The sequence below is a fragment of the Artemia sp. Qi Xiang Cuo genome, chromosome 7 (assembly GCF_049724085.1).
Source record: "Artemia sp. Qi Xiang Cuo chromosome 7, ASM4972408v1, whole genome shotgun sequence".
In the NCBI taxonomy this organism is placed as follows: Eukaryota; Metazoa; Arthropoda; class Branchiopoda; order Anostraca; family Artemiidae; genus Artemia; species Artemia sp. Qi Xiang Cuo.
Window position 1 is genome coordinate 61,318,394 of NC_142800.1, and position 16,833 is coordinate 61,335,226.

General features: G+C 34.6%; 1 protein-coding gene across 6 annotated transcripts in view; it reads right to left on the bottom strand.

Annotated features, from left to right (window-relative positions):
- Positions 1 to 902: 902 nt before the first annotated feature.
- The window catches only part of LOC148950531 (uncharacterized protein CG43867), a 355,819-nt gene continuing 339,888 nt past the window's right edge, over positions 903 to 16,833 (bottom strand). For all 6 annotated transcript variants that reach the window (XM_089092459.1, XM_089092457.1, XM_089092460.1 and 3 more), the window contains 3 exons: positions 9,780 to 9,909; positions 5,705 to 5,935; positions 903 to 3,024 (listed from right to left, as the gene is read on the bottom strand). In XM_089092459.1, the coding sequence (XP_088948585.1) occupies positions 2,803 to 3,024; positions 5,705 to 5,935; positions 9,780 to 9,909 (583 nt within the window). In that variant the 3' untranslated portion in view covers positions 903 to 2,802. The remainder of the gene's footprint in view (positions 3,025 to 5,704; positions 5,936 to 9,779; positions 9,910 to 16,833) is intronic.

A 16,833-nucleotide genomic window follows, 5' to 3' on the forward strand; every position in this document is an offset into this window, starting at 1 on the left:
CGGGGGGGGGGGGGCACAAGTCCCCAAGGCAACCCTGCAGCACTGTTTACAGCCACGGTTCTGGCTGGGAGAACTCGTGAAAGCTTTTCAGCATAAACTACTCTATAATGACTGGATTATTTCTTATGTTTGTTAAAAAGTAGCCCTGAAAAAATTGTCTTCATGATTCTGACCTTCCATTCAAAATGAGGAAACACCCGTGGGGAAGACTTACGCGGGACAGAAGAGGGCAGTCTGAATCAGTCCAGTCCCTTGTCCATCCTGGGATCTGAACCGACGATAAGACCAACAATTTTTTGAGCTGTTTGAGGGGGAATGAGGGAGGGAGGGGAATTAAAATAATATCCAACATATGCTTCACCGTAATTTACAAAAGTGCGTTGAGGAAACAAGATGTAATCAATTTGGGAATTCATAGTTTTTGAACATTTCTTTTAAAAATCCAAACATACTATTCTTATCTATTGATTAACAACGCCTCAGTCCTAGAAAAGGTCCCTATGTCGGCTACGTAAAACAGACTATTAACATTGAAAAAAATAGCTTATTATTTTGTGTTTTCTATTCTTTTTGCATTACTTGTTCTTTTGTATTCTGCCCTTTTGTAACAGCAGGTACCTTATGGGGGGCAATGAGAAAGGTCAATCCCTTCTCACCTCCCTCCCATCCCAGCCTTGGATCTCTTCTTTCACTGGTGTTAATGTGGAGCAAAATACAAATAGAATACTTCTTCCTCTGCATTCCAACTAAACCAAAGATTAATTACGAACAACTGCTCCTTAGAGGTTTCAAAACAGTAATATAGTTCTAGGCTGCGTTCCCCAAAATAATGATATGGTGACGATGCCCGTCAGGTTTTTCTTTCTAGGGTTTTATTCTGCACAAGAAAATACAGCATACGATAGAGGAAGCACCGATTAATTTATTCAGCCTATTTCCAAACTTAGTAACAGTAAAGAGAAACAATATTTGAAAAGAGGCACATTAGTCAAATACGTTACCAATAGTAACTAAATACAACATGTATTATTTAAAAACAACATTCAAATCAAGGATTATAAGAAATAAATATCTTAATATTAAAAAAAGAAAAAAATTAACCAGCCACCTACTGCCAGCTTTTACAACTACTTCGCCAGTGTTGTCATAGAAGGAAATTTGGCAGATAGCAACTACTTTGGTATGAGATCTGTAACGTTTAAAATTGATCTAATGAATTTGATCGAAACTTAAGAGTCGACAAATAGAATGGTTTCTCCTTAATGCCTTTTTAGTTTGTACTTGAGCACGTTCAGACCAATGTCCCGTTTCGCAGCTGGTATCTGGTAACAGTGATATAAATGTGTTGGGAATTAAAAAAAATTGAATGTTTATATTCCTAAAAGATTATTTTAAACTAGATTAGAAATAAACATTAGTAAAACATCATTAGTTGGCGTAGTTTTTATCAGTGCGTCAATTCACGAAAATTTTAGGCGGAGAGGGGGAATATATAGGGAGAATATATCGAAATATAGGGGAAAGGCACATTAGCCCTTTGTTGACACTAATTGTTTCACCGAGAATACAAAAAAAGAAGGCATTCTTCAATGAAAATAGTCTTATAAAGGTATTTTTCAAAATTAAGGAGGGGGGGGGGGAGAGAAGCTGACAAAAATATAGGGGGAAAAGAAATACCCTCTCCACAAAAGAAAAGAATTGGCAACACAGGTTTTTATAGTGCATATTCCATTTCCTCAACTAATATACGTAGTTTTCTATAATGAAAATTAAACCATAAAAGTTTCGACACTAGATGGCATATAATTTCGTTTCTTTTTTTGAATTCTACTTTACTTTCTTATAATACATCATCTTTGATTTTAATAGCTAACCACAATCAAAGGGCTTTAACCGCCAGGGTAACTACACATAGTATACACAAATGCATTTACAATATTGTGCAAAGGCTTCACTAATATTCAAAAAATTCTGCATTAATAAATTGGTTAACAAAAGTAATAGGGTTCACCTTATTCATACGAGCATCTAGACTACCCCTTTAAGGGATAGTTGAGCGAAGAATTGGACTGGTGGAAAAAAGATTCACTGTTAAGGAATTAAAAGGTATACTGACAATACCTTTTGCTTGTTATTAACTAAAATTACACGCTTCATTGAGAATACAACAGGAATAAATAATTGAGTCCTTTTGGGGCAGACGGGGCATTAAAGGGGATAGCTATAAATCTTAACCCATTCCCAGTTACTTCATCAAATTAGTTTATGAGCAAAATCAATGTTTACAAGAAAACTCACTGCACAAGGCATCTTGAAAACAAAATTACTTTGAATTTGATTTTCTTATAGAAACAAGTAAGCGTTTTCTTGCAGAAATAGGTTGAACTGAAGAACTTTTGACGGTTTTACATGGTCTGGCACCGATAAAAGAAAGTTTTTTTGTTATAATTATTATAAATAGTCAGCTGCCAGATTTACTGATTAAACTGGTTGCACGACACTGGATAAAATCGAGGTAAACAAAGAGATCTCAATGTAGCTTCAACTGGGCGATGTGCCAAGTTTCTTGGAGAGCGGATAAGTTCTAGCACAGTCCTCTGAATAGCGGTAAAAAGCCAGGTTTTTCTAAACAATTATGGCTTTACAGCAACTATTTGTTCGTAGAGAAAGCTACGTAGGGGACCCCTAGTCGACCCCTCAACTTCACTTAGATGTAGTCTTGCTTTCACTCTCATTACTATCACTTTAATCTATTACTGAAGTAATTTCTTCTTATTAAGCAATCACAATCACTTTTTAAAATCACCGACTACCATCAGATCCATGTGGGAATTTACTTTCCATTTCAGGTGTTCCTTTTACGTCATGCTCATGTCCAGCAAATCGATGAGAGCTAGCACGTGATTTGATATGATGTGATCTTCTAGACTCGCCGCGAGCAAGGGTCGCTCCTTGTGGCGTAGTGGGGACAACGCAACCCAAAGCGTTCATATAATCAGCTATCAACAGTGTAATATCCAGAATCTAGAACAAAAACAGGAATTTATAAAAACAACATTAAACGTCTGGTTTACTTTTATACCTAAACATAGCACGTGCCTGGCCAGCGACCCGAGTTTGGACATGGAGATCTACCTAGAACTGGATGTGAATGCCATTTAAGGGAATTACTCCTAAACTTCCGGATTTTACTAGATCGAAATAAATGCGAAATAAGCAACAATCATGATCCAAAATATTATAATCTTATGTGAATCGGTACAATTTTTGCTAATAAACAAATTTCGCTGATACTTTTTTTTATATTGCAGGGCAAGCTTTCTCTGCCAGGTTTCTTCAGAGCCCTTGAGTTAAACGTGGGGGAGGGCCCTGCAAAGAGCATGCTACGATAGAACAATGTTCCGGGTGAGTTTTTCGAAAAACGAATTTTCAGCGAAAGTTCTGCGAGAATAGAAAGGTTAATGAACACTCGCACAAAGCATAGATGATTAGCCTTTTCATGGCTGTGAGTTATAACCAGTTCATTTTTGTGGAACTTAGTTGATAATAGTTTTACACATATGATTTTCTGTTTATTTATTTGCGTAATTTATTATGTATGATACTCGTTAAAAGAAACTGTTGGAGTATCATACTTGACACAGGAGACAGAAGTTGCCCAGTATCGACTTCGTAAGTTAGTTTTTCAAACTTCATTTCAAAATGTTCTTTTTGAACATTGATGAGAACTGTCAGATCAGTGCATAGATATATAATAGAGTTGACATTAATACCATATACAGAATCATAGCGTGGATGTACGGAAAGGCCCTAATGCTGGTTTAGCCCCTATGGCCCCTATGCAAGAGAAACAGATATAATGAACTTATTCAAAAATAAAATTTAAATTAAGGCTAAAAACAAAAAATTCATAGAGGGTATAATGATCCCTACAATCGGTCTTAACTGGGTTCAATCCAGTTATGAGTTGGTTTCAATCAGGGAAGATACCGATATCAATAGTTTTTCTTCTATGACTACGTGAAGGATGGGCATGCACCACTACTCGATGGGTTTTTCTAGGGGAATATATATATGAATGAATTAATTTTATTTGTAACCCACCATACAACAAAAGAAGAATAGGCGGAGTAAACGAGATAAAAAGAAAAAAAGAAATAAACTACCAAAAAAAAACTTCATATAAACATATATACAAAGCACGAACCATTGAACATTCAGTAAACACCACTGTAAATTAAATATGTTGATACATAATTAAAAGGACCACTTATTGCTGTTACCCGAGCATGATCTTCGATCTCGGGCAGCTGAATGAAAATGTTGCGTAATTGATACTCATTCTCAAGGTAAGTATTTTTGGTATAAAGAGGGAGTCAGAGGAGAAACTTCAGGTACTTGAAAAAAGCTGATCTAATCTTTAGTTTCTCTCTACTAGATAGCCTATTTCACATTGGTGAAAAAAAAGAAGAAGAAAATAACCGGTAAAGCAACTGCTGAATGAAGATGTGACAAAACTTTTCTATGTGGGCTGAATTTCAGGAAAGCCACTTTAGCGTAACTTATCTTTAAACCCATTATAAAGGTGTCAACTATCATTGTTGGACTATGTTTTATATTAGTTCCACATGTCACACCAAGGTGCTTAAGAGAATAACTTGAGCGCATTTCATGGTCGTCTTCAGTTACAGCCACACTGCCGTGTAGCCCGCACATATGGGACAGCTTGTAAACACGGAACTCCGTCTTAGCAGCATTAACTGATAACCCAACAAATTTGTACCCTTGTACTAGTAACTTAAGATTCATTTGACGCGTTTGTACATCGCCGCTTATCATAAGCAAGTCATCTGCATAGCAAATAAGGCTCAGGTAAAAAAAATTCAAATACAAATCCTCCGGTTATTTTCTTTGTAATAGTGTAGATCAAAGTATTAAAAAGCAGGGGGCTCAGAACCAATCCCTGTCTTACACCTTTTAAAATGCATATCGGTGACGATAAATTTCTATCTGACAGTTCAACATGAACTGAACTATACAAGTACCAATATGATAAAAGGGCTACTATATAGGATTAACGCCTTAGTCCAACAGAGTTAGGAAGAGCTGGGAATGCTAACCAAATCAAAGGCGGCGGAGACATTGAGAGACTGAATCAAATGCGGCGGAGACATCGACACTACACAAAAAATAAAGGCAGAGTCTGAGCGTAAGCCTTTGACATGATTTTATTCATTAGCCTGTGCACAAACACACAGCCCATTCTTTTACAAAAGCCAAACTGGCCTTCTCCAACTGTACATTTAAATGCCATTTCAGGAAGTTGTTTGCATTCTAAAACCCTATTTAATGTTCCCTACACAGTAATGGAGCGGTAATTGGAGCGCAAAAATTGGATTTTTTCCCTTTTTCAAAATGTTCACAACATCATCGCTACAAAAAGACTTATGGACCGGTCCTTAATCAATGATCATCTGGAGGAGCAAGGTGATGTGCTCAAGGAGTATTGATGACGTATTATGTAGATGTTATCTCTTACTGAAGTTATTTCAAAGTCTGAGAGAAGAAAGAGAAATAAAATACTAATAAAGGAAGGCGAATAGACCAAAGAAATTATTGAAAATAAAAGAGAGACAACAACCTAGTAATATTCCAAAGATTACATGCATCGGGACGAAAACAAAAAAAGACTCATAAAACTCACTCTTGGTTTAGGTAAGGCAAAAAGCATTTTTTGGGTTCCAGCAGGTCCTTCTTCTGTAGAGAGCACAACCATAAAATCTTCTTGACACCCACCAAAAGTCACTACAGACTCATAAGATATGCGAACTAAAGGCTGCATAGCTCCAGTTTCAAGCAAAGTAAGACCATCTTCACAAACTGCCATCCATGCACTAACACCATCTAAATCGGTAAAAGGACCACCAAGTTTCACCTAAGAAAAATAGAAGTTATGATGATCCTGAGTGAACAGAATATCTTTACAATGATTTTATAAGAAAAGAAGAACACTTTTTGCTTATTTTGCTGGGTTAAAATAGTTTGAATAGTTATGGTTTTTGAACGGAAAGAGCAAGGAGGAAAGCCAATTTACGAAAGTTTTGAGGGAGAGGGGGTGAAATCTATTTTCAAAATCTAGCGGGGAAGACAAGCATTTTCGATTTTTTCCAATGAAAATATCAAAAAAGCTTATTTTGTAATGGAAACACCATAAGAAGGTATTTTTCGAAATCTAGGGGTGGGGCAAATCCCCCCCCCCCTCTGATTGGCACTACTATCTAGCTACCCAACGCAAGACTTTGAATTTGTTTCTGTTGATGAGATTATTTTAAAGCGTCTCCATATTGTCCCAAATAAAAAGAGGAAGAAAAAAAAGGTTATAGTAAAGGGAATAAATTATAGTATAGTAAGTATATATAGTATAGTAATATATATATATATATATATATATATATATATATATATATATATATATATATATATAGTAATATACAGTAATATATAGTATAGGTTAAGATTATCGTTAAGATTATAGTATATATATATATATATATATATATATATATATATATATATATATATATATATATATATATAGTAATATATAGTTAGTAAATTATAGTATAGGTTAAGATTATCGTTAAACAGCGAGATCATCTTTAAGACATAATTAAATTCTTTGTTCTTATCAAAAAATGCCATATATACAAAAAGAGCTGAATAGAAAAAAAATGACATTCGTCTTCTCGCCAGTCTCTAAAACTAATTAAATAAAAAAAACAGTTTTTTTAACTGAAAGTAAGGAGCGACATTAAAACTTAAAGCGAACAGAAATTATTCCGTATATGAAAGGGGCTGTCCCATCCTCAACGCCTCACTCTTTACGCAGAAGCTTTTTATTGTTTTAAATAATAATGTTGTGAGACAGAGTCAAACTTTAGCGTAAAGAGCGAGACGTTGAGGAGGGACAGCCCCTTTCATATACGGAATAATTTCTGTTCGTTTTAAGTTTTAATGTCGCCCCTTACTTTCAGTTAAAAAAAACTTGTTTTTTTATTTAATTTCTGGTCGTTTTTGAATAAATGAAGCTTTGATTTTGGCTCACCGTCCATGAATAAATAAAACGAAATTTGCAGTTTAATTTTACTTTTTTTTTCTAAATGGCTTTCTCGATATTTTGTTCTTACTTAACTTACGAATTAACTTACGTAACGAACCTCTTCATTCGTAAAATTGTGTTACGTATATTAGGGAGTTCATCCCCAGGTTAATACCTGGCTCTTTATGCTAAATTTCGAATTTTTTTCCAATCCTTTAGGAATGACCTCTTAATCACAAAGACCGGTAATTAGAATAAATAGCTCTGATGAAAGTCAAAAAAAAAAAAAAAAAAAAAAAAAAAAAAAATGCGTAAAGAACGAGTTAATGGCTAGGGGGCGAACCCAATCACATACGTAATCATTTTTGTTCGTTTTAAGTTTTGATGTTGCAACAAAAAATTGTTGTTTTTTTATTTTATTTCTTATCGTTTTTTAAATATTGCTGGGATATCCGGCACCACGTTTATAGCGATTTTCCTTCCCCCACGAAAACTTTCTCCACGGTAAGATCCTCCCGCGTAACACCCGATCCACCCCCCCCCCCTCAAATACCAAAAAATCCCCCCTGAAAACTTCTTCATACTTCCCAATAACCAAAACTATATGTAAACATTGGGCAAAGTTCATAACTTGCAGACCTTCCCCAGGGGACTGTGGGGGATTAAGTCACCCTCAAAGACATAGTTATTGTATTTTTCCGATGATGTATCTATTGGTATCAAAATTCCGTTTTTTAGACTTTCGGCTACTATTGAGCCTGGTCGCTCCTTGCTTATAGTTCGTCACCACGAACTGTTTGAATTAACTAAAAGAGGATTGCACTAAGAGAAGAAAACGATTGGAATAAAAAAGGCAATATTTTGTCCCAATGTGACTCGTAACATCAAACCTCATTTAAAGCACTAAATATTTAAGGTCTTTCAGAGGAGTATATTTGATGCCACTTCGTGTGGAAGAAAGCGACTGACTAAGAATAGAGTGAAGTAAGAATAGCATTCGACATGAGTAAAAGCAAGAATCAGAAAAACACAGGAAAAAAATATACTATTTTTTTTACGTCGATTGATTATTTTGATTGAAAACTGATTCCTAATAAAATAATCAGCTAATCATAAACTATCTCACCGAAAAGCAAGGTTATCTTGTCTCTAGGGTCACTAAAAATCTCCAACACTATATTCAGTTTTTAACTGAGCATAATCAATTAGGATGAATCTAACCGATTCATCTCGAAAATCTCAGCTGAGATTTAAAAAGGAAATATAAAAAAAAAATATTAACCAGTGATGATGGAATACTAAAATATATAATATTTGTGTGTGTGTGTATGTGTGTTTAATTGTTTATTTTAGTGTCCTCATGTTGAGATGGCCTTCCACGCCCCTCCTTCCCAACATTTCTTTGTTGGTGTTTTTTTTTATGTTTTTTGGTTAGCCAAGTTATATGTCCTACTACTTACGATATATACCCAACCTTACGAGCTCTGCTCTCCGTTGGGGGCTAATGTTTTTTGTAGTTTTAAATATACTAAATAAAACAGCTCAAAACAGTACAGTCCAGCCCAAAATAAAAGAGTGTATATACCATTGTGTTATTTCACATGAGTATAATAACAAAGTTGTTAAGCCTTTCGCGGGAACTATTTTTTTTCGAAAAAAAAAGAAAACAAATCATTAAAGAATAAAAATCTAAATGAAATAAGCACTTATCCCGGAATAGAAAACGAATTGAAAAAAAAAACACTTTTCCTGGTACTCCAATGAATTGAAATTTTTTAACCAATGAAATAATTTTTTAAAGAAAATTTAAAACCATTATATGTTTCATCATGGTTGCAGCCATAGCTGCAGCTCAATCACGAGCAGCCATGGTCAATTTTAGCAGAAAAAGGGTTTTATTAAATAAAAAATTAAAAACAAAACCCCAATTTTATGAACTTGTATGAGTAAACATCTCTCAGAGAGAGCGAAAGAGAGAGAGAGAGGTGTGAGAGAGAGGATAGAGATAGAGAGAGAAAGAGAGGAGAGAGAGAGAGGGGAGAGAGAGAGGATAGAGATAGAGAGAAAGAGAGGAGAAAGAGAGGAGAGCGAAGAGAGAGAGGAGAGAGAGAGGATAGAGATAGAGAGAAAAAGAGGAGAGAGAGAATAGAGATACAGAGAGAAAGAGAGACAGAGAGAAGAGAGAGAGAGAGAGAGAGAGAGAGAGAGAGAGAGAGAGAGAGAGAGAGAGAGAGAGAGAGAGAGAGAGTCGGCTATTTGAGTGAACTGGCTTGGAATTTCACTTGGTAGTCAATCCTGACCAATAGAGCGCTTACGAACCTAAACATAGCGAATGAAAAAAATTCGCCCAATAAAAGAAGGCATAACCTAAAAGGTCTTTGTAGGTTGTATCAAATTTTTAGTTTCCCAATGCAGCTCCCAAATAACTATTCATTCGTTTCGGAAAAATCATAGTAGTACCCTTATTAATATAAGATCTCAAATAAATGGTCTTAATGATGCTCTTTTTATGAGAACTCTCAGTTTTATTTCTGAGTATGGCCCTCTTTTGCAGTCATTTTTATTTTGTCTTCTATTTTCTTGTCTTTACATTTTATTATAGTTTGTACTCAAAATTGCTGCTTTTCCTTTTTGGGGTAATAGATTAATATACTACTAGAGAGACAGGATGATAGCATACTTGCGCTGGATAAATAGATGCACCAAAAAATGGCCATTTTCGTGTGCAGGTCAAGAAAATTCGAACACAATCATGAGTTGATCTCCCACTTAATGCTTGCCATTTGTCGCAAATAGAATCAGCAATTTGCCTGCAAATAACAATTAAATTTCATCACTTACTCTAACCACTAAACCTTTTTGATCCATAACTTAAGAAAATGTTTTTTCAAGTTGGTATAAAAAAAATCCTATCCAAGAGCTTTTTATTTTTACTACTGGGCTCCCCAAGGTTCTGTTTCGGGGTCTTCATTATCTTTAATTTATGTAACTGATCCCTCTATTTTCTTGGTAAATTTGATGAATTCAATATCTTATTTTCCGATGATACTGCACTAACTGCCACTGCAAAATCTGAAGTTGATCTTCATAATAATATAACTGCTGCCAGTAGGCTCTCAATGTTTCAAATAGGCCGTATACCAAAGGTTTAGTTCCTAATGTTAGTAAAACTAAGTATATTACTTGTGGTCGTAATGTGAAACTACTGAATAAGATTGGAATCACTTATCTAAGCCTTGAGAATTCTAAGATCGAAAGAGCTCAGTGTATTTATCTGAGTGTAAGTAATCGTCATATTTTTCTTTCAGATAACATACACCAAATTTGTAACTGGAAATTTCACACGGAGTTTATTTAGTTGACACTGTCTCCAGAAGGAAACATGTTGATAAAATAATTCTTACTTCATAAAATGCAGAAAAATAGTAATCAACAGATATTCTTTGACTTTGCTTTGACTTTCATTCACGTTTTCCTCATTTTTCTCTATACATTTATTAATTTTTTGTCAGGTTAAAACTGCCTGCTTTATTATTTTAAAATTTGCGATAATAATTGCCGTCTATATTATTATTACGAAGAATTAGTTAAGGTTTATTTTGAACAAGGAGCGTTTCATTTGAAATGAACCATGATAATATAATATAGATGGCGATTGTTATCACCGGATATTTAAAATAGGAAGGGACACAATTTAAAAAGCTTAATATGATTATAAAAAAAAGTGAACGAAAGTGGAAGCGCCTGGAATACCTGTTTACTACATTTTTATATAAATTATGAAGTAAAAATTTTTTTATTAACACATTTTTTTTCTGGAGAGTTACAGCTGAGTCCGGTCTAAATTACCTTCACACATTAAAATTCTTTTTTTCATTTAAAATAACGGAAATATTATATTCTTGCTAATCCTTTTGTCATATAAACTAGAGCTCTCTTTTTTTCTTGTTTTTGACTAACTAACTCAGTAATACACAATCTATGCTAATACCACAAACAAAAAAATCAGGTTGCCAAGTGCTACTTTTTCGGCCAAAAAGTATCTTCGGTGCCATTTAAAACTAAAAAGCGTTGCCTTCAACATGCTTTTAATCATGGTAATACCAGAGAAGTGCTCCAATGACAACTGTGCTCTGCCTCAATTTTGGAGATCTCATGTGATTTCCAAGACTCTCTGAAGGTATTTTGGGTCTAAAGGACACAAAGAATCTTGAGCCTTCTGGGTAGCTCAAATTAAAAAAATCTTCTCTCCGTGACCAGCGCTTTTTTTTTAAAATGACCTACCGAATTTATGGATTGTCGGAATTATGTGTAATATCAAAGCAGTAAAAAATGAAAATGATGATTTCAAACAATAAACTGTTTCTAGTGATAAAATTTTATAAATAAAATTAAATAATAATTATAGGTTCTGAATATGAGAGTAAATTCTAGTCAATGAGACCGAGCAGGGGATTTTTACCTACTTCTCACTCAGACAGAGCAGCTCGAATTTCTGTATGGAATTCAGTCGCAACATTTCCATACAATTAAAAAAATAGGTAAATTTCTAGGCAGCGCTATAATTTATCTAAGATGAAAGTGAAAATGCCGTTTGAGGCCTTTTTTATGCTCTTTCAAAATTCAATAATTGCTTATGGGGCTAGATGTATCTTGAGCCCTTAAAGGGGCCCCAAAGGTATTTCATTTTTGTAACCATACAAAGAAGTTATCAACACTAGTTAAGTTATTGAAAAGTGGTTAAAAACATATCACTAGTTTATAAATAAGTTGTTCAACAGTAATATATCCCAAAAATACTTATGTATAACAATTCTAACCTCATTTATTAGGCAACTCAAATTTAAACCGTTTTCCTACCGTTTAAAGTTTTTCAAATGCCGTCGACAAAAATAGCGCTGAATTTTGCGATTCGAAACTTTGTCGTCGACAATTCTGGCTTTTTGCCTTTTCCGGTTTTATTTTTTTAATTTCGGGGGGGGGGGGGGGTTGAATTTCATGGTAAATTTGCAGTGCGCCATATAATTTAGCTAGGATGAAAGTGAAAACATCATTTGATGCTTTTTTATGCTCTTTCAAAATTCATATAAAATATCTTCAGGGCCCCTTTAAGGGCTCAAGATGCAATTAGCCTCAGAAGCAATTATTGAATTATAAAAGAGCATAACAAGGCGTCAAATGACGTTTTCACTTTCATCTTAGCTAAATTATAGCGCCGCCTAGAAATTTACCTATTTTTTTTTAATTATATGGAGATGTTACGACTGAACTCCCTACAGAAATTCGAGCTGCTCTGTCTGAGTGAGAAGTAGGTAAAAATCCCCTGCACGGTCTCATTGACTAGAATTCACTCTCATATTATTATTATTTATTTCTAACCCACACTATACAGAGGTACAATACGTGGAGTATGACGAGGAAAAACACATAAAATGCAACACAAATCAATATATAAATCAAAGATTACCAGTTACAGTGTAACACATAATAATTTAAAAGAAACTAAAACAAAAAAGAAATAACATGAAAGGAGGAAGAAAAGAGGAAGAGAGAAAAAACTCACAACTTGCAGAGTCTAATAAGCAGTAATATGCAGAAATATGGACACAAGCTGTCATTATTATTATCATTATTTAGTTTTTACTCACTCTTTACAATACTAAAAAATATAGAATGACCAAACAGAGAAAAACCACTAAACAAATAAAAGAAAAAATAACTTACGACTGAAAAACCTGATAAGGTGATGGTGCGGAGAAAAACGGATACAAGCAGTATTTGAAAATTTTCTGTGTAGTGTTTCCAGTTTTTCAGTAATATTAGGAACAAGAAATTTATTAATAACTACTCGGTTTTTGGTCCAATGTGGAAGAAATAACAACAATTTACAAAATCTAAAATAATCTATCCGGAGTCTTTTTAACACATTTTTCTTCAGACGGAGAAAAATTTCAAAAATACAACGAATTGAATGGTCAACAAAAGTTGAGTATAGCTTGGCCGAGGCAAGTTTATTATATTTAACTCTATTGTCAACAATCTTAGAATATCCTAATTTAATTTTCATATTAATATCTGAGACTATGCGCTGGCGCAAGCTCGGAAGACTATTAGTAATAGAAATACTGAGCCATCGAAGAGAATCTACGAGAGGGATAGTAAAGCCGAAGGGAAGTACTAAAAATGTTATTAAAAGAAAGAAATTTATATTTATCTACATTAAAAGAAAGGCCTATGTCTGAAAAAGAAGTGGCAACACAAGAAACCATGCTAGATAAACCAGTTTTAGTACGGCTTATAAGAAGCAGATCATAAGCGTAGGCCAGGTATGAAACATCAGAAAAACCGGAGAGATAGGTAGCCGATATCTTTGCCAGAACTCGTGAAATACATAAATTAAAAAGGAGATAAAACTCCACCTTGCCTTAAACCTATTTTCAATTTAATAATAGATGCTGGCAAAGATTTCAGCCGAAGAAAATAATTAGAGCAATAGTATCGAAGAAGCAAACTAACCGATAGATTGACACCGCAAACACGAAGAGCAGAAAAAAGCTGACTATGACATACACTATCAAAAGCTTTTGATAGATCTAAAGTACAAAGATATATACTTCTTCCCTTAGAAGAATTTTCAAGGAGCAAAGAAGATAATACACGATGTGCGTGTTGACAACCTACTCCGGGCTTAAATCCAAACTGGTTATCTCTCTCAAGCATATTATTAGTCACAAAAGGTAGTAATACATGCTCAAGAACTTTACTAAAAGTGCAAGAGACACTAATAGGTCGAATAGCAAATAAAATAGCAAATAAAAGGAGAATTTCCCTGCTTTAAAATTGAAGAAGCAGTACCACACAAAAAACTCTCCGGTACACTAGAAGTACAAATACACATCCGGAGAAGTAGGTGTATATGGTCAATAAGGGGGGAGCAATCTAATAAAAGGTGAAATCTGGATATACCATCATTATGAACATTATCTGATTTAAGTTTCTTAATTGCTTCAACTGTGGATGAAAGAGAAATAGGAACACAAAGACGCTGAGATAGAGGGGTACTAAAAATAGCAGAAAGCGAATGAGAATAAAAAGAATGCACAAGGTACTTAACATTAGAAAAAATAGACGAGTAATGGTCATTCCAAGCAGATGCAGGGAGACAATCACTACTTCGCACATCACTTCTAATCGACTCAGAATTAATAACTTTTCGCCATTTTCTCTTTGACACTGGAAAATCCATACCACGATAGCACATTGATTTAAGATATTTTTTATATTCACTGCGCCTCTTACGCTTAAGGTCAGATACAATTCCACAAGGCAGTCTATCACATTCATTCCAGACTTTTAACCAAAACTTAGCTTTATTTTTCAAAGTTTTAAATTAGGATCTAAAGACCAAATAGGTTTTTGCGTACCACGTCTAACACGTTGCAGCGGCACTGCAACTGCATCTACATCTTTTAGGCATTTAATTATTTGATTATAATAGCAATCCAGGTCCTTTTTGCAACTCACTTGTACAGAGCTCTGAAGCAGATGATAGGGAATTCGTATAGCAGACAGCAGGCTTGTTAGTGTAAACGCATAGAGAGAAACATCAGCTTTCTTCCAATTACTTTTTTCAAACCATTTTGAAGACCGGGGTACTTTACAAAAACTTGCGGGGTTTAAATTCAGCGTAAGAGTAGGTGAGATAGGGAGATGGTCTAAGTCTTGCTCTTCAGCATGTACAAAAACTATTGATGTAGTAATACTAGGTGAGCAAATAATGTGATCAATATTGCTCTTACTGCCTGAATGGTGAATACAAGAATACGGATGAGTTTTGGGTATAAGATGGAAGGCAATCTAACAACAAATCACTTCTCACTGATGAGTTATTTGTATCCGTATTGAGGTCACCAATGATCATATAATCTAGAGAAATAGAAAGAATTTTTTCCACTAGAAACTTCAACGTGTTACAGGCTTTAGCATATCTAGCCATCGATCTGGAAGAACGGTCATCATAAGGCAGATAAGAATTAATGAAAACTATAGTGCCCATACGAACAGCCAAAAGAACTCATCCGAGTAAAAAATCACCGGCGAAACCAAATTAGGATTGCGCTTAAAAACACAAGCTAGCCCACCAGATGGGCGGCCTCTTGTGGCTCTGGCAGTAGTAAAAAACACACCATGATGATTGCTCCGACGCAAAACGTTAATGCTAAAGTCTGTAAGAAAATGCTCCTGTAAACAGACCAAATCAAAATCATTGTAGAGCTCATCAATAACGAAGTCCATATCCTTTGTACCATTAACATTAAACGGTATTATTGAAAACTCCAAAGTCATTGCAAAAAGTGGAAGCGCGACATTAGTTCCTTTGATACAGGGCAGGACAAGCTATAAGAAGTATGATTTTTACCACAGTTAGCACACTTGGGAGCAGCACTACAAGGACTATCCTTAGTAGAAAGATGTGGCCCAGCACATCTGGCACATTTCGGGACATTGCTGGTGCAAGCACTTTGAAAGTGATCATATGATCGGCATTTGAAGCAGCATTTAGGTATTTCTTTAAATATGTGAATTTGAAAAAATTCATATCCAACTTTAATTCCTTCTTTAATAATTAGACTGAGTAAAAGATTCCCCTAACTCAAGTTTGACGGACATTGTCTGGTCTAGTCCAATTGAACTTTTTATGCCTTGCAAACTTTCAAGAACTGACAAGTCGACATAACATAAGTAACCACTGAGAATCTCAAAAATGCTCTTAGATAATACATTAACCATGACTCTGGTAATAAAGTTCTGAACTGATGTATAAAAATCTTCAGTTGCAGATGTATCGGTCTTGAAATACCACCTGTCTTTACACTACAAACTCATTTATGCCCAGCTATTTGATCGAGAACAGACTTGCGTTTAATGGGATCAGACAGATCTGAAGGCACTTTAGAGATAATAACTGTCGTATGAGTGTCAATTGCTGGGGTAGGTTTCAGAAGTTGATGAAAATTCAACTGATAATTGTCAAGTTTCCCTGACATTTCAACAACCACTTGTTGTAGCTCATTAAACTTAGAGAGTAAAGAAGTATAAGTATTTGTAGGGAGACATGGCACCTCTGTAGGTCGCTTTATCACAAACATACAAAAATGTCGCTACTGTCAAGAGGTCTTAACAGAGAAATAATGTCACTTAAATGATTTGAAAGTGTATGTTCCCCTTACGCACTGGGCAATCCGATTCAGGTGTACTTATTTGCCACTGCAAACTTTCAGCTTCTTTGACTATATTCAAGTCAAAAATTCCCTACCATGTCAATAATATCCTCCTCAATTCCGCTTAGCAAATTGCTTTGAATAAAATTCAGAACCGGAGAATATACAAGTTCAGGCGTTTCGTCAGAGCTTTTCATGGCTATAGCAATGCCACACAAATTAAAAAGTCTCAATATTAATTCAAGAAAAAATACTGAATTAATAAATATCGAAATATAGAATTATTATTTAAGTTTGTTTATAAAATTTTATCACTAGAAACAGTTTATTGTTTGAAATCATCATTTTCATCAATCAAGCATTTTTTACTGCTTCGATATTACACATAGTTTCGACATTCCATCAATCATTTACTGGATTATTATTATTCAGATCCATCCAAGATATTTCCAAAATATTTTCCAAGGGATTAAAGGTTTTATTTTTGAATTTGAAAATAGGACGGCAAGGACC